This window comes from Hemibagrus wyckioides, linkage group LG25 (assembly GCF_019097595.1).
Source record: "Hemibagrus wyckioides isolate EC202008001 linkage group LG25, SWU_Hwy_1.0, whole genome shotgun sequence".
Lineage (NCBI taxonomy): Eukaryota > Metazoa > Chordata > Actinopteri > Siluriformes > Bagridae > Hemibagrus > Hemibagrus wyckioides.
Genome location: NC_080734.1, coordinates 16702395 through 16723391, shown reverse-complemented (window position 1 = coordinate 16723391; position 20997 = coordinate 16702395). Strand labels below are relative to the sequence as shown.

Here is a 20997-nt window from a genome sequence, read left to right as displayed (position 1 = left end):
ACCTGGGCTGGAGGGAGGTGGTGGGCCGAGGTGTCAGTGGCCTAACGGGCGAGTATTCGGTTGAAGATGTCCGCGGAGAGGACGGTCACGTCTATCGTAGATTAATCTTCATGAACAACACTCAGCTGGTGCAGTCTGAAAGCCGCCTGCGAGCCAACTCTACAAGTGAGTGGATTATTCTCAGTGTTAGATCAAATTAAAATCAGCATTCTACCAAAATATTTGCGTAACTAGATGTGAACTGTCTTCATTTTTGCGTCATTATACTGCTTTTCCAGCTGGTCCTGCTCAGAAAAAGAAGAACAAAAGGAAAACAAAACCCCCTCCTGCTGCTGCTGCAGCTGAACCTCCAGGTTCAGCCAACAAAAATCACACAGTAGATCGAGGATTTCTCTGTTGTACTCATCACGAGGTGATGATCGCAGGCTTTGCCGTGCTGGGAAAGGAGGCCATCGGTAATAAAGGTATGTTTTGCAAAATGTGGACTGGCAGAGAAGGGGTACAGGGATATCACTCTTAGGCCTTGAGTTCAATAGAAACAGTAAAGCAGTAATTAAACATATTCATTGTAAATCTTCAGCAATAACAGGAATAAAACTATTTTTTGCTTTCAGGTTGTATTCCTTGATGTTTTCTGTGTTGTACAGATGGTCAGGTGTCAGTGTTGGTGGTGGGGCTGGGCGGCGGAGGTCTGCCACAGTTCATACGGGACTTTGTGCCCGGTGTGCGGGTGGATGTCGTGGAACTCGACCCAGCCGTACTGGAGGTAGCAAAGACCTGGTTTGGGTTCCAGAATGATGACAGGCTGAAGGTCATACTGGGAGATGGTCTTGAACACATCAGCATGTTGGAGAGCAAGGGTAAGGTTTTATAGTGTCTTTTGAAGCTTACTGCTATAATGCTTTTGCTGACATGTTCTTTAATGTATCTGGATAGAGTAAAGTAAACTAAGTGTAAATACTAAATAGCCACCATTCACAATCATACACTGTCCACTTTAAAAGGAACACCTAGGGTTAGGGTTCATTCAGTTCATTCATAATCAGCCAGTCATGTAGCAGCAGCACAGTGCAGAAGTTGTGGGTCAAGAGCTTGTTTACATCAAATTGGGGCCTGAATTTTGGTATCAGATGAGTATTTCAGAAACCCCTGATCTCCTAGAGTTTACACAGAATGGTGCAAAAAACATTGAGTGAAAACACCTTGGTAATATGAGAGAGACCAGAGGAAAACAGACAGATTCAGGCTGCCAGGAAGTATTGTTTACAGCCACGGTGAACAGAAAAGCATCCCAGAACACACAACAGAAGAATCTGCAGCTATCATGGGTACAGATTCACTTAAACTAGGGAATTAAAGATAATCACATGGACTTTTCCCAGTCTTCCAGTCCATTTTGTGTGAGTCTCAGTACCTGATAGCCTTAGATTCTTCTTCTTGGCTGTCAGAAGTGAAATCTTTGGTGGGAATCTTTTTCTTCTGTAGCCCATTTGCTTTAAAGTTTGATGTGTGTTCTGAGAAGCTTTTCCGCTCACCACATTTGTAAATCTTTATTTCATTTCTGAAATACTAAAATCCGCCCAAAGGGTTCACAGAGACAAGATGTCAGGTGTACAGATGTTCCTAATAATTGGATGGTGAGTTTATGTTGACAAGTTAATATATTCACTCCACCCGGTTCAAAATTCTTTATAATTTGAGAATCAGCTTTAATAGTCCTGCATCTATTCTAAAACAATAGATATTTATATGACGAGTGCTATAGATATGTTTTCAGTCATGTGATCTCTTTTGAAATGCCTCGTAAGGGCTGGCAGGCGACCTCACCCCGACTCTCCTCATTCTCACTCCTCATTCCATCCCTATTTATAGGAGGACATTCCTATGATGTCATCATTTTCGATGTTGACAGCAAGGACCGCTCCCTGGGCATGAGCTGCCCTCCGCCGGCGTTTGTAGAAACCCCCCTATTGGAGAAAGTCTGCAAGTTGTTGACTCCTCGGGGTAGGCTTCACCTCGGATGTCTTTCTTTTTCAATTTTTTTAATTATTGCTGAGCTAGCATAGTTGATAGACGAGTGTGTTGCTGTACATACACCACAGTGATTATGCTAACTCTCTCTCTCTTTCTCCCTCTCTCTCCCCCTCTCTAGGAGTGTTTATGTTAAACTTGGTGTGTCGTGACTCAGCTCTGAGGCAGTCAGTGTTGGAGCGTTTACAGGCCATTTTCCCGAGTGTGCTCTCTCGCCCTATTGAGGGTGAAGTGAACGAGGTGCTGCTGTGTTCCCATGGTGGAGTGGTACAAGACAAACCAAAAACCATCCCACAAGAGCTGCAGCAGGCTGCTAAAAACCTACAGGTGGCGCTGAAGAGCCATAAGCAGAATGCTGCTTTTAACCCTCAAATAGACATTACTGCAATGCTGAAAGACCTGCGAGTAGCTTGAACTGTGTCAGGATGTGTGTCAGAATGTGGCACAGAAGTTCCCATTTCAATATAACTGTAATTTTTTTTAAGAAATTGAAATCAGCTACCTTTACAACCAAAAGTAGATGATTTTTGATTGTTGAAACTATGGCGTTAACAACAACATTGGCTCTTTACATCTTGTCTTGTGCCTGATTTTTTTCAGTGCAGTTTGTAATGCTTAATTCATCCTAAGAAATGAGCTCCTCAGCACCTACCCCTTTTTCTTTAAAAGGAAATTCATGAATCAGTTGTTGTTTCAGAGGGAATGGGTCAGTTTTTTACATCTTTGATGTAAAAAAAAATACATATATATAAAAATTTCATTGCAATATTGATCTAAAAATATGACAGAATGGTGCGAAAAACAAAAAATATCGTCATGAGCAGAGGAACATATGAAACTATAAGCTGAATCAGAATCAAACCAAGTAACCGTGTTCAGGGTTATACAAAACACCTGTTTGGATCGTACACTAATGTAGGTGTAACATGTTTTTGTACCATTTTGTGTAAACTCTAGAGACAGTTGTGTGAAAAATCCCCAAAGATAAGCGCCTTCTAAAATACTCCACCTAACCTATCTGCAACAACTATGGTATGATTAAAGTCAGAGATCACACTTTTTCTTTTCTTCTGTGTGTTTGATGTGTACATTAATGCAAGCTCTTGAACTGTTTCTGCATGATTTCATGCCTTTTGCTTCGGCCACATGATTGACTGATTAGATAACTCCAGGTGTTCCTGTGGCAGGTGGACGGAGATTGTGCGTGATACAGTAATGGAAAAAGTTCCACTGCGTTATTTTAATTCTGTAATAATGATATGTACCGAAAATGTGTTAACGTACACTGATCAAGCATAACATTATGACCACCTGCATAATATTCTGTTGGTCCTGCTTGGTTTGGCCAAAACAGCCCTGACCTGTCGAGGCATGGACTCCACTAGATCCCTGAAGGTATGCTGTGGTATCTGATCACCAAGTTGTTAGCAGCAGATCCTTTTAATCTGAGACCCCACCTCGCAACTTACAGCACTTAAAGGATACTTACAGGACATAAAGGACACTTTTGATAGATACTGACCACTGCAGACCGGGAACACCCCACAAGAGCTGCATTTTTGGAGATGCTCTGATCCAGTGGTCTAGCCATCACAATTTGGCCCTTGTCAAACTCTCTCAAATCCTTACGCTTGTCCATTTTTCCTGCTTCTAACGCATCAACTTTGAGGACAAAATGTTCACTTGCTCCCTAATATATCCCACCCACTAACAGGAGCCATGATGAGGAGATCATCAGTCTGATTCACTTCATCTCTCACTACTCATAATGTTATGCCTGATCGGTGCATGTACCACAATAATACATAAGAATACATAAAACTAAAGAAATAGACATTTATTTTTAATAATTGGATTAAAAATAAACAAAACAACAAAATTCCCAGCGTGCCTCAGAGTCCAGTCTCGTTATTTTTACTATAGCACTCGGGCTTGTCTTCTGTGTCCTGGACACTGTCACTGTAGAAAAGGCGGGCTATCCGTCCTGTCTACCACTTTATCTATTATAATAAAGCTTTAAATGACTTTTAGATACGTCCACTTCAAACTTTAACATATGTTAAAGGTCCACTAACTCGACCAAAGGTCAGAAAGGGAGCGTGTAGTGAATAGTACTGAATTCGCACTCCTGTTTGTCTCTGGAAAGAGTTTGATGGCGTTTGCGCATGCGCTAATCTGGACCGTTAACTGTCAGTATTTTCCAGCTGGGAAAGAGAGAAAGAGAACAGAGCCGAACCGAACCGAGTTCAGCTGAACTGGACACTTTTACCGGTGGCAAGACTTGTTTGGACAACTTCGTGTCAGTTCTGTAGTGTGGAAAATATAGATAAACAGTTGGACAGCTAACTTTCTCCGTGTATGCGCCCAGAACTGGATCCGAAGTGACAGCCGAGTCGAGGACGTGGTAAGCTAACATGCCTTCCTAAATGAACATTAGTATTATTATTACTACTACTACTATTTATTATTATTATTATTATTATTATTATTATTATTATTAAGAGCAACTTATTTTAATGGATCAATCGGACAAGAAGTTTTCAGAGAGATACTTGGAAACGCATAAAGCCTGTCAAACACACCCCTTAAAGAAAACAGTGACGTTTCAGTGATTAAAGTAGCCGCTGCTCTCTTACACACTTTCCTCCAGACATCATCATCTCTGGATCACAGTACAGATCTGGTCAGGGGGTAATCATGGGGAACCAGGGTATGCAGGAGCTCATCCCGCTGGTGAACAGACTCCATGAGGCGTTCAGTGTCCTCGGCAGGAGCTGCAATCTGGATCTGCCGCAGATCGCCGTGGTTGGAGGACAGAGTGCGGGCAAGTCGTCCGTCCTCGAGAACTTCGTGGGCAGGTAGGTGACCACAGGCATTATTATTATTATTGGACGTGAATGTGTTGAGGAACATCTCTGATGGTGCAGGATGTGCTGTGTGGTGGCAACAGGTGCAGAGGGTCCTACACTCATCTGTAGTCTGCACCGCAGCCGCTTCTTCAGCTTCCTTCTCCTGCCAAGTGCAGTGATCAGGAGCCAAGAACATGTTCGTTGTTCACGCAAAGTGATCATCTCGTTCTTACTAAACATCTCGTGTATTTATGGACAAAAACAAAAAGGTTTGTATCTGGCGTAGATTTATGGATTGGGAAGCAACAAGGAAAGGTGTTTCGAGACATTTTCATACATCAGTTGATCATTTTTTAATTCTTAAGTAATTTCCTGGTTAAAATCAGGTTTCATTTGAACATCTGTTGAAAGTCCTTGTCACTTAAACGTTGAGCTTTATTCTCATGAGAAAACTCAGACGTTATTAATAAAAACCTGAAATCATCTGAGTGCCACATTTGTGATTCATTAAACAAATTCAATACATAAATCTTTATTGATTGTATAATTACCTTTTATAGATAATATAATCTGTTATATCCACCTGACCATTTGTCAGACACCCCTATCCAGAGTGACTTACAATTTATTTCACTTTTATGCAAATGAAGGTTAAGGGCCTTGCTCAGGGGCCCAACAGACTTGGGATTTGAACTCACAACCTTCTGCTCAACACCTACCACCAATCTACCACATCCCTACCTATGGGACCATTGCACCCATATTTGTTTCTTCCCCAAACAGTTGTATAGAATGTCTTTGTATGCTGTAGCATTACATTTCCCTTCACTCGAACTAAGAGGCTCAAACCTGTTCCAGCATGGCGATGTATCTGTGAACAATGCGAGCTTCATGAAGACATGGTTGGAGTGAAAGAACTCAAAATCTCCTGCACAGAGCCCTGACTCTGACTCAACCCCACTAAACACCTTCGGGATGAACGGGAACACCTCAGCAGCCTTAAAAGAATAGTGGTGCTTATTATAACAGCAGAGGGAGAATAAATCTGGAATGCAGTCTTCAACATATGGGTGTGGCGGTTAGGTGTCTAGAAACCTTCGGCAATATTGTATATACAGTCTACATACAATCTATTGTTCTTCTTCTTCGATGAGAAACGACACAAAGCTAATTGAGTGACTTGAACTTTTAAGGATCTAAAAATGTCCTTTTAAGGAAATTATAGTTATCTGTATGTTAGTTTGCTTGTTGCTTCCATGTTGCTTTGCTTTGAGGAGGAGTACAGTTGCTCTACGGAAGATGCTCTCTTGCCAAGAGAGTTTCCTTGCCGATGTTTTGGGCATGTCCACAGGAAACCGGGATTGTTAGTAAAAAACCAGCCCATTGTTTGTCCTGCTCGGTTTTAAAGAGTGGGGAAGTGGGGTGAAGGTTAGCTGTTTCAGATGACTGTTTCTGACACACAGCAGAAGCTGAGCGCTTATCTCTGACATGAGTAGTGTGAGAGGTGTGTATAAATGTGCGTCAAATCAGTTATACTGATCTTCTGTAGCCAGCTCTAACGGAGCACTGTGAGAGAAAACACCAATTACTTCATAATGCGACCCACATATGGTAAGAAATAAGGCCACTGAAAGCCTTCTTGTATGGCAGCACAAAGCAAAATGGGTTTTCCTCTCTGCAGAGGTAACTGAATAATATAGCAGTCCAAAGATTACACTTGGTCATCACAAATGCCTATAGCAGTATTACCTCCTAGATTAGTGACACTACAACCCTGCTACCTGGTTTCTTTTTGCCATGTTCTTACTTTGTTCATGTAGGTTTTCTCTCATCTTCCAATAACATGTCGGGAATGAACTGCAGGTGTGAATGAGTGTATGACTGAGCCCTATAATGGACCGTGTTCCCAGGATAAACAACATGACCAGGATTGACCAGGATAAAGCACTTACTGAAGATAAACAATTAATATTCCTTACTATTAATAAAACAACTAATATTCCTTACTATTTAACTAGTCTACGGTTTAAAGTAGCTTTTTTCGCCTACATTATTCACACTGTTATACGATGGCCTGTTCAGAGTCATATTATTTAAAAGAACTCAATGATGTAGCCATAGCAATGGAAAAAATCATTGTGCATCAGCACCACAAGCCATCTGTCCTTGCCTACTGTTCACAGAGGCCTGCGGATATGAGAGGGTCAGCTAGAAGCCGAAGGAGATGAGGAGAGAGGAATGAATTGCTTTGGGGAAATAAGAATGAGAGCGAGCTAGCAAGAGAGAGAGAGAGAGAGAGAGACATATTGGGTCTATGTTTTAATGTGAAAACAGTTAAAGCGTTATATATGCTGTGACAAAATGCTAAACAAGCTTCACTGACTTGACCTTCTTCAGCAAACACGAACATGAGATTTTAGAGCACTCGGTAGTGCAGGGTTTGGAGAGTGAGAGCAGGAGTAGAGACAGATAGGAAAGAAGAGAGGTACAGTGGTCTGAATGAAAGCATTGTCATGGACCGGCCGTCGAGGTCAGAGGCAAGTGTTGCGAACGGACGGAGTTTAGGCTAATAATACGACACATTGTGGAGGAGGAATGTGGATTTGCCAGAGTCAATTCCTGACGGGACAAAGTAACCCAAAACATTTCCACTGATACACAGTAACTACAGCATGGCATGTTGTGATGTTTCTCAGTGATCCCACACCAAGGCTTTTTGATCTCTGATATATCCGTGACCCAGCTAAGTTTGTACCTGCATGCTGACATCTCCGTCTCTTTAGCTCTCTGGTGCGTTTAACTGGGTCTGCTCCGGAGGGAGGTCCCTCTCTATTTCAGATTGTGTTTCTGATTTAGCTTCACACACCCTGATTCCTGCATCGCTAACTGAATCTCTGTAGCAGAGGCAGAAATCTCTTCCATAGCGAATGCCATACGATTATGCACTACATAACAATGAAGTAAGGGAAGACATATTAGAAGGCTGAGTACTTGGTATTTGTTTTTGTCAGGAGGTCTGTTGTGTGTTTGCTTCAGGTGGAGCAATGGAACAAAATACATTCATGCCAGGGGTGTTTTCTTTTCATTCTTGGTCTAAAGCTCAGGACTAGTTTGCATGTTTTTTTGTTTTGTTTTTATTATTTGAATAGAGAGAAGCCTTACTGTTTTATGAAGAACGCAAACTATTAAATACACAAATCAATCTGTTTGAACTGTAGACATGATTCAGTCTGAAAGCCTGAGACGGCAAGCTATATATAGTAAATGCAGCATGATCCGGAGTCTATTAAAACAAGCTGGAGAAGCGACGATTTCATGAAAGTCTAGCCTGCATTAATTAGACTAAAATGAAATGCTACGATGTGTCAGCACACCCACAGAGAACATGTCTGGAACCTATAAGATATTTTTGTTTCCTTTATATGATTCCAGTATTCACAATGGCAATACAGTGATAATGATGATCAAATGATGTGTTGTGTAGCTCTTAGTTGCATGATCGTTTTTCTGTATGGTGTATGATGGCCACACCATTAAATTAAAACCAAACCTCATCCTGAAATACATGAAATACATTTCTTTTGCAATAATTGTGATGTGCTTAGCGAGGCAGTTGCTCATTTGCTGATTCGCCTCCTTCTGGTGCCACCCTGGATGAAAAAAAATAACCCTCTGAAAGAGAAAATGTGATCAAGTGCCTCGAAAAAATGTGATGATGCTCTAAAGGCTGCCATTCAGATGAAACATAATGAAGTGCCTTCAAGGGTGCCATTATGTGTGAGAAAACATGGCGACGTCCCCTCCAGGGTGCTCTTTTAGCGGGTGATACATGATGCAGTGCCCTATAGGGTTCTCCTACATGTGAAGAAACATGATGAATTGCCCTCTATTGTGGCCTGGTGTGCAAGAAAATTTTGCAACATCCCCTAAAAGGTGCTTTTTCAATGGACAACACACCTATAGGGTTCTCCTGCATGCGAGAAAACATGATGAAGTGCCCTCTAGGGTGTAGTTCTAGTGGAGTATAAGTGATGCAGTGCCCTATAGAGTTCTCCTACATGCTAAACATGATAAAATGCTCTCTAGGATGCTCTTCCAGTACACAACACATGATGCAGTGGCCTATAGGATCCTCTTATTTGCAAGGGAACATGATGAAGTGCCTTCTAGGGTGTTCTTCTAGTGGAGAATAAGTGATGCAGTGCCCTATAGAGTTCTCCTATTTGCAAGGGAACATGATGAAGTGCCCTTTATGGTGTTCTTCTAGTGAAGAATAAGTGATGCAGTGCCCTATAGGGTTCTCCTGCATGAGAGGAAACATGACAAAATGCTCTCTAGGATGCTCTTCCAGTAGACAACACATGATGCAGTGGCCTATAGGGTCCTCTTCTTTGCAAGGGAACATGATGAAGTGCCTTCTAGGGTGTTCTTCTAGTGGAGTATAAGTGATGCAGTGCCCTATAGAGTTCTCCCACATGCAAGGAAACATAATGAAATGTTCTCTAGGATGCTCTTCCAGTACACAACACATCATGCAGTGCCCTATAGGGTTCTCCTACATCCGAGGAAACATGATGAAATGTTCTCTAGGATGCTCTTCCAGCAGACAATACATGACGCAGTGCTCCTACATGCAAGAAAATGAAGAGATGCAAAATCAGTCACTTTAGGTAACGATGAATTCCCACTGACACCACGATCAACAGGTAGCCCAACAGCATTGTGGGTAGTGTGGGCAGCTGTTGAACAAAAAATGTAAATATACGTATTGATGAAAGAGGTAAACAATATGGTTTGAATAAAACGTATGAAAAGGTCATGATTGAAAGCTTGACTCATATCCCTGAACTGCAGGAGAACCATTGTTGCTCTTTACTTGTATTGTGTCACCAATCTAAGCTGCTTTTTTGACAAAATTACCTGACAAATGAAGATGTGTGAATGGATTTGAGGTCTCCATCATTACCAGCATTATTCATCATTACTCCAACCTTGGATCTGTCCTATTTTTGTTCCTGTTATGGACTTTTGTCTCTTGATCTGTGTAATTTTTACTCTTTCCATGCTATGATGCTTTGGCTTTGACCTTAATGAGTGTATACACACTAAAGGCTAATGACTGGTAAGATCTTACAGCTCTCTAATACTGTATATACACCATCACATCCTGTACCACTACTGTACACGCTGTCCTATATGTGGAGTGAGGAGGGTAATAAATGTGTCTGGAATAGGGAGTGAGAGTTATTGGGTTTACAGTTTCACCACGTCCATGACACATTGCCCGGCCTCGTCTAAGAATGCTGTCTTTTCTGGCTCTCTTCCAGGTATGTGTATGAGGTTAAAATTACTCTGACTATTTCTTTTTCCCAAGGGATTTCTTACCGAGAGGCTCAGGGATTGTCACTCGAAGACCACTTGTGTTACAGCTAATCAGCTCCAGCACAGGTAGATACACACACACACACACACACACACACACACACAAAACACTGCTGCGTGACTGCACAAGATTGACTTGTTGACTCAGTGTGTATCTCTGAAACTGAGTGATCCTTTTAGGCTTTCTCAGCTGGGACAGATGTTACAGATTTTATCAGCTTTTTATGCATCTAATCAGTAAAGGAAAAGGAAAGGCGTGACGGCTGAACGCTTGATTACGTGCATGATTTTTTTAACCACTGGGGGTCAGTGTGTCCCCATGTATTTCCATTAACTGTTCGATGGAAAGAAAAAGAGTGTGAAAGAGAGAATTAATCCTATTAAATGAATTAAATGCGTTCTTTGCATTGAAATGATCTCCCCAATTTCTTTCTCACCTCTCCTTCTTCCCTCTTTCATAGAGTATGCTGAGTTCCTGCACTGTAAAGGGAAGAAGTTTACGAACTTTGATGAGGTTCGACAAGAGATTGAAGCAGAGACTGACAGAGTTACAGGAGCCAATAAGGGCATTTCCTCCATTCCCATTAACCTACGTGTTTACTCACCCAACGGTACACTTGTCACTCATCTCCTGAAACTTTACTTTTTCATTCGAGCTTCATACACTTAAGTCATATGAATGTGTCCTAATTTTTTTTCTCTCTCAGTGCTCAACTTGACTCTCATTGATTTGCCGGGTATCACTAAGGTCCCAGTAGGGGATCAGCCTCCAGACATCGAATACCAGATCAGAGACATGATCATGCAGTACATTTGCCAGGAAAACTGCCTCGTCCTGGCCGTCACACCTGCAAACATGGACCTGGCCAACTCAGATGCCCTCAAACTGGCCAAAGATGTTGACCCAAAGGGTGAGGGTGAACAGAACAGTTTCTTTCCGTCTCAGATTTGTTTGTTTGTTTCCTTATGATTTTCAGTGTCTTGTCTCAGGTGAGAGGACCATTGGCGTCATCACCAAACTAGATTTGATGGACAAGGGGACCGATGCCCGAGACGTGCTCGAGAACAGGGTACTGCCCTTACGCAGAGGTACACGTGCTTAAATCAGTCTGAAAACAGGCCTAGGCTAATCCTTAAGAAAGGCTAGTAGTGCTAGAATACAGTCAGTGTGGTTTTTTGTTAATGTTGCTGAAATTACTATTCATCTATTGTCATAGAATGGACATGTGCAGACATATGGAGTTGTCTAACTGTAAGCAAATCTGTATGAGGTCATGGTGTTGATATGAGACAAGTTCCCAAGTTCTCTTCCTGTAGTCCCACTGCCACAGGGTTTAGGTTACAGCCAGAGCTGGCCTATAGGAACTGAACCGGTGCCAACCAGCATAGGCCGTGCTCTCAACAGCAGCAAAAAGCAAGGCCAGGTGCCGGGACTTCATGCTTCATGCTTGCATTTTAATGCATTAGACACACACACACACACACACTCTCTTCATTCATACTTTCTTATTTTCCATGCAGATTACTGTAGAGCACTGTCTCTAAATATACTTCCGTTTTTTCCAGTATGCTATAGACAGAACTACTTTATTGTTTGTTGTGTCATTCTTTTCTTGTTAAATTTAATTTGCATATTTATTATTTCTCTACTAATGTGTGTGTGTGTTTCGGGGATGGGTGTAGGCTACATTGGAGTGGTGAACCGCAGTCAGAAGGACATTGAGGGGAAGAAGGACATCAGTGCGGCAATCGCTGCAGAGCGGGTGTTTTTCCTGTCTCATCCAGCTTACAAGCACATGGCCGACCACATGGGCACACCTTACCTGCAGAGGGCCCTCAACCAAGTGAGAGACGGGGAAAGAGAGTGATATATAGAAAAGAAATTGAGACAGGGTTTAAATTACAGAGCGGATAGTTGACTGCAGCTTGTCAATGTTTCACTGATTCTATGGAACCCTGATGGCTTTTATTTCTATCTTACACCATCGCATACACACATGGAGAACACAATCTCATCATTTCACCGTATTATTTTGGTGCTATAATGTGCAGTAAGGCACCGCACCTCTTCCGTGTCCCATAACTATCTTCCCCTGCCACTCATGCTACATGTGTGTTGTCCGAACTAAACTTGTGGTCATTGGCTAAAACATGCACGCAGGTTACTTTACTTCCTGAACAAGTGCAGACCCGAGTACAAGTTGCGTTTCAAATTCATGGGAATCACAGCACAGTTCCAGTGAAACTGAACTCACACCACATCCTACAGGTAGTCTCGGGTTCGCTACCCTGCTGTGCTTCCCAGTCCACATGACAGATTTCACATTACCAATTTTTCATGCAAACCGTACTCTGTTTCAGACTAATCTGACAGTGTGAAAGCCCTCTAAGTCCTACGTGGATATATATATATATATATTTATATATATATATATATATATATATATATATATATATATATATATATATATATATATACACTATATTGCCAAAAGTATTCGCTCACCTGCCTTGACTCGCATATGAACTTAAGTGACATCCCATTCCTAATCCATAGGGTTCAATATGACGTCGGTCCACCCTTTGCAGCTATAACAGCTTCAACTCTTCTGGGAAGGTTGTCCACAAGGTTTAGGAGTGTGTTTATGGGAATTTTTGACCATCCTTAAAGAAGCGCATTTGTGAGGTCACACACTGATGTTGGACGAGAAGGCCTGGCTCTCAGTCTCCTCTCTAATTCATCCCAAAGGTGTTCTATCGGGTTGAGGTCAGGACTCTGTACAGGCCAGTCAAGTTCATCCACACCAGACTCTGTCATCCATGTCTTTATGGACCTTGCTTTGGTCACTGGTGCACAGTCATGTTGGAAGAGGAAGGGGCCAGCTCCAAACTGTTCCCACAAAGTTGGGAGCATGGAATTGTCCAAAATGTCTTGGTATGCTGAAGCATTCAGAGTTCCTTTCACTGGAACTAAGGGGCCAAGCCCAGCTCCTGAAAAACAACCCCACACCATAATCCCCCCTCCACCAAACTTTACACTTGGCACAATGCAGTCAGACAAGTACCGTTCTCCTGGCAACCGCCAAACCCAGACTCGTCCATCAGATTGCCAGATGGAGAAGCGCGATTCGTCACTCCAGAGAACGCGTCTCCACTGCTCTAGAGTCCAGTGGCGGCGTGCTTTACACCACTGCATCCGACGCTTTGCATTGCACTTGGTGATGTATGGCTTGGATGCAGCTGCTCAGTGAATTCCAGCGTGGAACTGTGATAGGATGCCACCTGTGCAACAAATCCAGTCGTGAAATTTCCTCGCTCCTAAATATTCCACAGTCAACTGTCAGCTGTATTATAAGAACGTGGAAGTGTTTGGGAACGACAGCAACTCAGCCACGAAGTGGTAGGCCATGTAAACTGACGGAGCGGGGTCAGCAGATGCTGAGGCACATAGTGCGAAGAGGTCGCCAACTTTCTGCAGAGTCAATCGCTACAGACCTCCAAACTTCATGTGGCCTTCAGATTAACTCAAGAACAGTGCGCAGAGAGCTTCATGGAATGGGTTTCCATGGCCGAGCAGCTGCATCCAAGCCATACATCACCAAGTGCAATGCAAAGCGTCAGATGCAGTGGTGTAAAGCACGCCGCCACTGGACTCTAGAGCAGTGGAGACGCATTCTCTGGAGTGACGAATCGCGCTTCTCCATCTGGCAATCTGATGGACGAGTCTGGGTTTGGCGGTTGCCAGGAGAACGGTACTTGTCTGACTGAATTGTGCCAAGTGTAAAGTTTGGTGGAGGGGGGATTATGGTGTGGGGTTGTTTTTCAGGAGCTGGGCTTGGCCCCTTAGTTCCAGTGAAAGGAACTCTGAATGCTTCAGCATACCAAGACATTTTGGACAATTCCATGCTCCCAACTTTGTGGGAACAGTTTGGAGCTGGCCCCTTCCTCTTCCAACATGACTGTGCACCAGTGCACAAAGCAAGGTCCATAAAGACATGGATGACAGAGTCTGGTGTGGAGGAACTTGACTGGCCTGCACAGAGTCCTGACCTCAACCCGATAGAACACCTTTGGGATGAATTAGAGCGGAGACTGAGAGCCAGGCCTTCTCGTCCAACATCAGTGTGTGACCTCACAAATGCGCTTCTGGAAGAATGGTCAAAAATTCCCATAAACACACTCCTAAACCTTGTGGACAGCCTTCCCAGAAGAGTTGAAGCTGTTATAGCTGCAAAGGGTGGACCGACGTCATATTGAACCTTATGGATTAGGAATGTGATGTCACTTAAGTTCATATGCGAGTCAAGGCAGGTGAGCGAATACTTTTGGCAATATAGTGTATATATATATATATATATATATGGTACCGTTCTTGTATCCATAGCAACTGACCAATCACATCCGGGACACGCTACCAGCGTTCCGTAACCGGCTGCAGTCTCAGCTGTTCTCTCTGGATAAAGAGGCTGAGGAATACAGACACATGAACCCTGATGACCACTCACGCAAGACCAAAGCACTGGTGCAGTAAGTCACTCCATACAGTCAAAATTTATTTCTACAGTATAAACAGAGACAAACATTCCCAAACCTGTGGCTAACCATCAGTAGATGCAGGGAGTCAGAACTTTTACATGCAAGACTAAATCTCTTTACAAATATTCTCACAAATCCAGAGTGTGTCTCAATCAGCTCCTTAGCTCCTTAGATGGTGATTCAGTATATGGCGTACACAAGTTTTGGCACTGGTTCACAACGTACTGGGACACTGATGACTCGATTTCCAACCACATTACTGCATACTCACTACTTGTAAAACTTCACTGGCATTTGTCAGCAGCAGACTGGACAGATGTTTTAAAGCAGGATCCTTGAGTGGACTCATTAAACATTTAAAAGTCATTAAAAGTATAGAGAACATCGAATATAGTTAAAATTCACTAATATAAGCGATTGTTTGAGAGCTACAACAATGATAACAAGGTACTTACATTTGTATTTGGCTGAAAAAGCACTGGGAGATTTTAGGGAGTGAATGTTCCACTACACTGGAAGGATTCTGTCTTTAAATTGTATGACTCCGTGATCAGTGCCCTGACTACTGAACTAGGAAACTGATTGAGATGCACCCTTTGTCATCCAGGCTAATCCAGCACTTTGGGCTGGACTTTGAGAAGATGATTGAAGGCTCTGGAAACCAAGTGGACACTGTTCAGCTGTCAGGGGGAGCCAAAATCAATCGCATCTTTCATGAGCGCTTTCCCTTCGAGCTCATCAAGGTATGTGCTGGCCATCATAAATCTTGATGTTTTATTGATAGTACTAACAGTCCACACTCATTCATTGTCCTTCACTCATCAGATGGAGTTTAATGAGAAAGAGTTGCGCCGAGAGATAAGCTATGCCATCAAGAATATACATGGGATCAGGTCTGGCTTTCAAACACCACAGCTTTATTCCACCTTTATGCCGATAGTGTATTATATTCTCAGCTCATAGGTACATATGCTGTGTGTGTTGGTTTGTTTGTTTGTTTGTTTGTCTAGGACAGGCTTGTTCACTCCTGATCTGGCGTTTGAGGCCATTGTGAAGAAAGAGATAGTAAAGCTCAAAGGACCGTGTGTTAAATGTGTTGATCTGGTCATTCAGGAGCTCATAGCCACAGTGAGGCAGTGCATCAGCAAGGTATGATAAGTGTGTGCTGAAGTGCGGTGCGCATAACACATGCATACTTTGGATTGAGGATCTTTTCTTTTTGTTCTCCAGTTAGGGATCTTTCCAAAGCTACAGGACGAGACGGAGAGAATAGTGACCACACACATTCGGGAGCAAGAGAGACGAACCAAAGACCAGGTTAGAACTAAAGTGCATGGAAATCTCTTATCACGCACTTGGCACTGCATGAATTCATGCCTTGTGTTCTGTGATCTTACCCTCTTTTATCTTCCAACAGATTTTCCTTTCAATAGAGATTCAGCTGTCCTACATTAACACCAATCATGAAGACTTTATCGGATTCGCCAAGTGAGTTCTCCTATCCACGCACGAGCACCACGCCAGGTCAAGATGTATGATGACAAATCACGCTATTCTCTTTCTATTACTCTTTTCTGTATTTCAAGTGCACAACAGAGAAATAGTCAGATTCCTCGAAAGCCTTCCACGTGGAACCAGGTGAGTCAGTGTTATGTAAAGTGGAGTCTGACGGTGAGATTTAGAGATGTACACGGGGCTGGTTTTATAAAATCTGCCTCCCTATATCTGATCACTTCACAAGCCAGAGCACCTCATATTATTTCGTTCTGTTTCACTGCAATGAATGAGCTATCATTTCAGTTTTTTTCCTGAATAAGTAGACACTGTTAATAGTAATATTTTCATTAACTTATTATTCATTTAAAGGGGATAAAATGATTAATTTCCTGTTTTTAACAGACTATGCACTTACACTACGCAAGATGTGGTCTACCGTCTAGTGTACTATTTTTAGAAGAGTAGTATCAATGGGAACACTTTTTTACTTCATGGAAGTAAAAGTCATTTCCCAGTCAATGGAAAACAATGGACGTAATGTGAAGCCACTGGCTTTAGCAGAGTATGGTGAATTTTTAATATGTTAATAAATATATCACACAAAGTGAGCTAATTAAAATGCATTTGTTAGATATCTTGTCCACTCGAGTGTCGTCGGCCATCTTGAAAAATGTTTCTTATCCAGCATCAGTGCCTACTAGCCCCGCCCCTCTTCTAATACGAAAGTAAAGCATTGAGTGCATGAAGTGTCCAACATTCAACACTTCTTTTTCGATCGATGATCTGGGTATATAAAGGGCACTTTTTGTTGAAATTTTCATCTGTTTAAACTTAATACATGCACGATGGTGTAAAATAGTGCACGAGTATGCGATTTGGGACTCTCCTTCTAATAAGTCGTATTAGTCCCCAAATTGCAGATCCTGGTTTTAAAAAGGTTATTTTTATTAAATAAACTCAGGTATATTCGTTGTTTTTATCTGTCAGCTCTATTTTATTACTGTATTTCGAACACAGTTTCCCAGCAGGCTGTAAACAAGTCAGAGAAAGTTCAAATTTCATATGCAGATAAATAATTTATTACTTTCGAAAGGCGAAATGCAGCTTGATGTTGTCACTTGTTTATTTACATAAAAGCTGCACCACTTTCTGCACAAAAACGTGTAGACATCTGAGTCTGCACAGCTAGGGGCCTAGAGGGACAGGGGGGCTGAACAAACACTTTCTCACAGTCTCAGTAAACACTTTATCCTGGTCTGGGTGGCGGGAACATTGGGTGCGAGACGAGGTATAGAGATAACACCTCATCAACTAGGGGTGATTTATTTAAGCCAGTTCGTCTACTGGCATGGTTTTTGGAGGTGGGAGGAAACTGGAGAACACAGAGAGAACCTACTGGGACATGGGGAGACCCTGAGCTCAGAATCAAACCAGGGAGCTGTCAGGTGGCACTGTTTCCCATTTCACCATCATGGTGTAGTAATAAACAAACCAATTATTTTCATTTGCAGCCCTTAACAAGTCAGGAGCATTCAAACCAAACACAAATATACAGTCATTTGTTTTGAGATTAAAAATCCCAGTCTCGATGCGCATCTCTAGTGTGTTGCAGTGAGTGTAGAGTCATGAAGCATTTGTGATACTGTACCTAATGTCCTCTTTCTGTGTTGTCTGTGGTTTGTGTGTTTCCTTCTTCAGTTTTGCGATCACAGATTCGCAATTATTCATCACTAACATCTAACATATTAAGCTTCTGTTAACATTCTCATATATGGTTTCCTGTCCTTGTAGTGCTCTATGCTAATATGGCTGCTTCATTCAATTTTAGTAGCTTAAAACACACAGTAATTGTAATTAATCTATTTTCACATCCTTATGTATCCTATCGTGAAGCTTATTCACATGGTCACTACAGGTTTTTGTGTAACATTCCCAACTCTTCCTTTAATTCCATCCTAAATGGCTCCATGCACACTTCACCTTCCCTTCCCTTCCCTGTCTCGTCTCGTCCCCTCCACTTTATATTTTGCGCTCATGCACTACTCAGCCTGTTCTGCAGGGGGCATGGTGAGTAACTCACGCACACACTCACACACACAAACACACACAGCATGAAGCCTTTGTGTTATCATGTTCACTAATAAACGCTCCACAAAAATGCACTTTCGAAATACACTTTTTTTGCAAGTGTACACTCTTTTCCTGTCTATATCTGTTTCCTATTGGTTTGTTGACGCAAGAATTGAGATGTATTTGATGAATGTGTGTTGTATTGTCTGAATCGGGACGTCCATTAGTTCTATTGTAACAGTGTTATTTTCTCTGCTGAAATTTTTAGGGTGCTGCACCTCCACCGTCCAGTCAAATTGTACGAGCCCTACGTGTCTGTAAGCTTTACTGTCTGCCGTCTATCGCCTATCAACTGTACTTTCTCATTCTGCTATCTGTAGCTTCTAACACACGCCACACACACCTCGCAGAACTCTGGGATCGAGACTATTTAATGGAATGCCTTTTAATCCATATGGCTTATTACGTTTGACTCATCACTCCGACTTGAAAACATCTCTTTCTTATTGAATCACTTCCATAACCTCTGAGAAACCTAAAGCCTTTCCTATTTATCTTCCAGCAATCTAAGCTGCTTTCTTTAATGCTGATACTTCCTTTAATCCATGAAGAGCTGTAAGTGTTACAGTATGTAATCACGTGACCATGTTCCAAACACATCCGAACCGACCCCTGTGGAATCTCCAGGCCTGTAGATTTATAGAGTCTGATCTCAGTCCATCTGGTGTGCGTGTGTTTATGTACAGTTTATTGAGATCACACAGTGTTGGTAGGTGAGTTTTTATGGATTTCGTGCAACCCGAATCAAACACTTCAAATTACTCATAATGTACCGAGACCATGTGCATATTGTATTGGAATGTGATCGTTAATATCATTGGTTTTTCATGACATGGCCTTAATGTGATCATTCCACACAGCAGTTCCTCAAACTAATTTCAGAGACTTGTATATATTTCCCAACTTTTGTGGTGTTTTATACTGTGTTACACTATTGGGAAGGGTTCTTTAATGGTTCATTGGAAATAAATAATTCTTATCTTCCCTATTTGTTGTCCTTTTTGATAGGGAAGCACTTTATTGTAGAGTTCTACACAGAACCCCTTTTACATATCTAAGAGTATACCAGACACAGTACTTGTGACTATGTGTTCTACTTACTGTAAATGGCTTTGGATTTAGACTTGTTTTCTGCTTACATGCTGTAAGTGAGAGAATCCCAGTGGTCAAGTTTGTACACAGGCTACAATCGGACAGGAAATTTGGGTCCTCTTCACCGGTCTCTCTCTCTCATTGTCTCTCTCACTCGCTCTACGTGTGCGTCCGCTTCATTCTCTATTTGCCAGCTGGGCTTTCTGCTTCCCTTTCTTTCATCACCTCCACCCCCTCATCCCTCCATTTTCTCTCATCCTCTGCCTGTATCACTCTTATTTTAGTCACCTCTTCCTTTATGATCTTACACCAGTCCTTTCCTTTTCCTCTGCCGGCCAGTACGTATCCTGCAGCCACACTGCCCGGGGATGTGTCTATGCTCCATGTTTTACTGTCTCTTTTTCTTTTAGTCAAGCAATTGACTTCATTAATTATAGAGCTTCTTTAAAACACACAGAAACATTTCTGTATATATTTTAATATGCTTCTGTTCAGACACATATTCAATCACATGACTCTTTATTTATTTATCTTCAAATAACACCTCTCTTCCTCTGTTTTCCAGAGCACTCTTCCTTCTGGTATCTTTCTTTCCGCCTTGCTGTGGATCACGCCCTCCTCACATTTCAGTCCTGACCTTCTTTTTTTGCTCTGCAGGTGATCCAAAAAGGCTGGCTGACCATCAACAACCTTAGTCTGATGAAGGGAGGAGCCAGAGAGTACTGGTTCATGCTGACTGCAGAGAGCCTCTCCTGGTTCAAAGATGACGAGGTGAGGTTTGAGCTGCTTCTGTTTCACGTGAACATTTGTTTTCAATTTTTCAGGTTCAGGTAATCGATGACGAGGCACGTCTCGTGAAACGTTTGAGCGCTAGCATTTCGAGCGAGACAGGATTGGCTGTTCGGCACGTCCCTCATGCCGTGTGGCCTGCCAGGTGGGCTGCCATCTGTCTGCCTGTCTGTGCCTGCTGTACAGGTGCAGGAAGTTCTGCACAGCAAGTGTAGACAGGCAGACAGACAACGCTCTCAGCCAATGGCGGCATGCTCTGCCATTGGGAAAAGACCTGAATGGAGGTACAGGACAAGTCATGTAACAAACGTCTGTTCTCGTGGCACAACACTGTTGAAGGAATAAAATGAATTTCAGATACTTTAGGAAATCAGGCACATCACTAATTACTCAAGCACTGAGAATGCTTTGATTTGGTATGGGAAACCAATTCCGTACAAAAATTCGAACCATTACACCATCACATCTGCCAATTTTTACACTTCTCTATAGGTTGCTCTGTCCTTTTTCTTCCTTTCCTTTTTTGCCCTCTGTGACCCCCTCTAACACTTTCTTGCCCTCTCATTTTCTCTCTCTCTCTCTCTCTCTCTGTCTCTGTTGGGAATAGAGGCATTTGGATCAGATCACCCTGACACAGCTGGATTCCCCCCAAGCCAAACTCACACACACACACACACACACACACATATGC

General features: G+C 42.4%; 2 protein-coding genes across 6 annotated transcripts in view; both read left to right on the top strand.

The window, feature by feature from the left end:
* Positions 1 to 3904, top strand: part of mettl13 (methyltransferase 13, eEF1A lysine and N-terminal methyltransferase) — a 19271-nt gene extending 15367 nt beyond the window's left edge. For both annotated transcript variants that reach the window (XM_058379680.1, XM_058379679.1), the window contains exons 4-8: positions 1 to 165; positions 279 to 464; positions 648 to 860; positions 1873 to 2004; positions 2153 to 3904. The exon at positions 1 to 165 is cut by the window's left edge and continues 25 nt beyond it. In XM_058379680.1, coding sequence (XP_058235663.1) covers positions 1 to 165; positions 279 to 464; positions 648 to 860; positions 1873 to 2004; positions 2153 to 2445 — 989 coding nt within the window. In that variant the 3' untranslated portion in view covers positions 2446 to 3904. The remainder of the gene's footprint in view (positions 166 to 278; positions 465 to 647; positions 861 to 1872; positions 2005 to 2152) is intronic.
* Positions 3905 to 4193: 289 nt separating this feature from the next.
* Positions 4194 to 20997, top strand: part of dnm3a (dynamin 3a) — a 37918-nt gene continuing 21114 nt past the window's right edge. The window contains exons 1-16 of one of the 4 annotated variants that reach the window (XR_009203562.1): positions 4194 to 4435; positions 4682 to 4889; positions 10255 to 10328; positions 10724 to 10873; positions 10970 to 11173; positions 11253 to 11351; positions 11946 to 12106; positions 14647 to 14789; positions 15406 to 15541; positions 15624 to 15691; positions 15809 to 15947; positions 16029 to 16115; positions 16216 to 16286; positions 16385 to 16436; positions 18634 to 18663; positions 20175 to 20288. Coding sequence is in view for 2 of the 4 variants with exons in the window: in XM_058379254.1 (XP_058235237.1) it covers positions 4729 to 4889; positions 10255 to 10328; positions 10724 to 10873; positions 10970 to 11173; positions 11253 to 11351; positions 11946 to 12106; positions 14647 to 14789; positions 15406 to 15541; positions 15624 to 15691; positions 15809 to 15947; positions 16029 to 16115; positions 16216 to 16286; positions 16385 to 16436; positions 18634 to 18663; positions 20175 to 20288 (1689 nt within the window). In the remaining 2 variants the exon portion in view is untranslated. The remainder of the gene's footprint in view (positions 4436 to 4681; positions 4890 to 10254; positions 10329 to 10723; positions 10874 to 10969; positions 11174 to 11252; positions 11352 to 11945; positions 12107 to 14646; positions 14790 to 15405; positions 15542 to 15623; positions 15692 to 15808; positions 15948 to 16028; positions 16116 to 16215; positions 16287 to 16384; positions 16437 to 18633; positions 18664 to 20174; positions 20289 to 20997) is intronic. The other 3 variants (XM_058379254.1, XR_009203563.1, XM_058379255.1) reach the window with 3 other exon arrangements.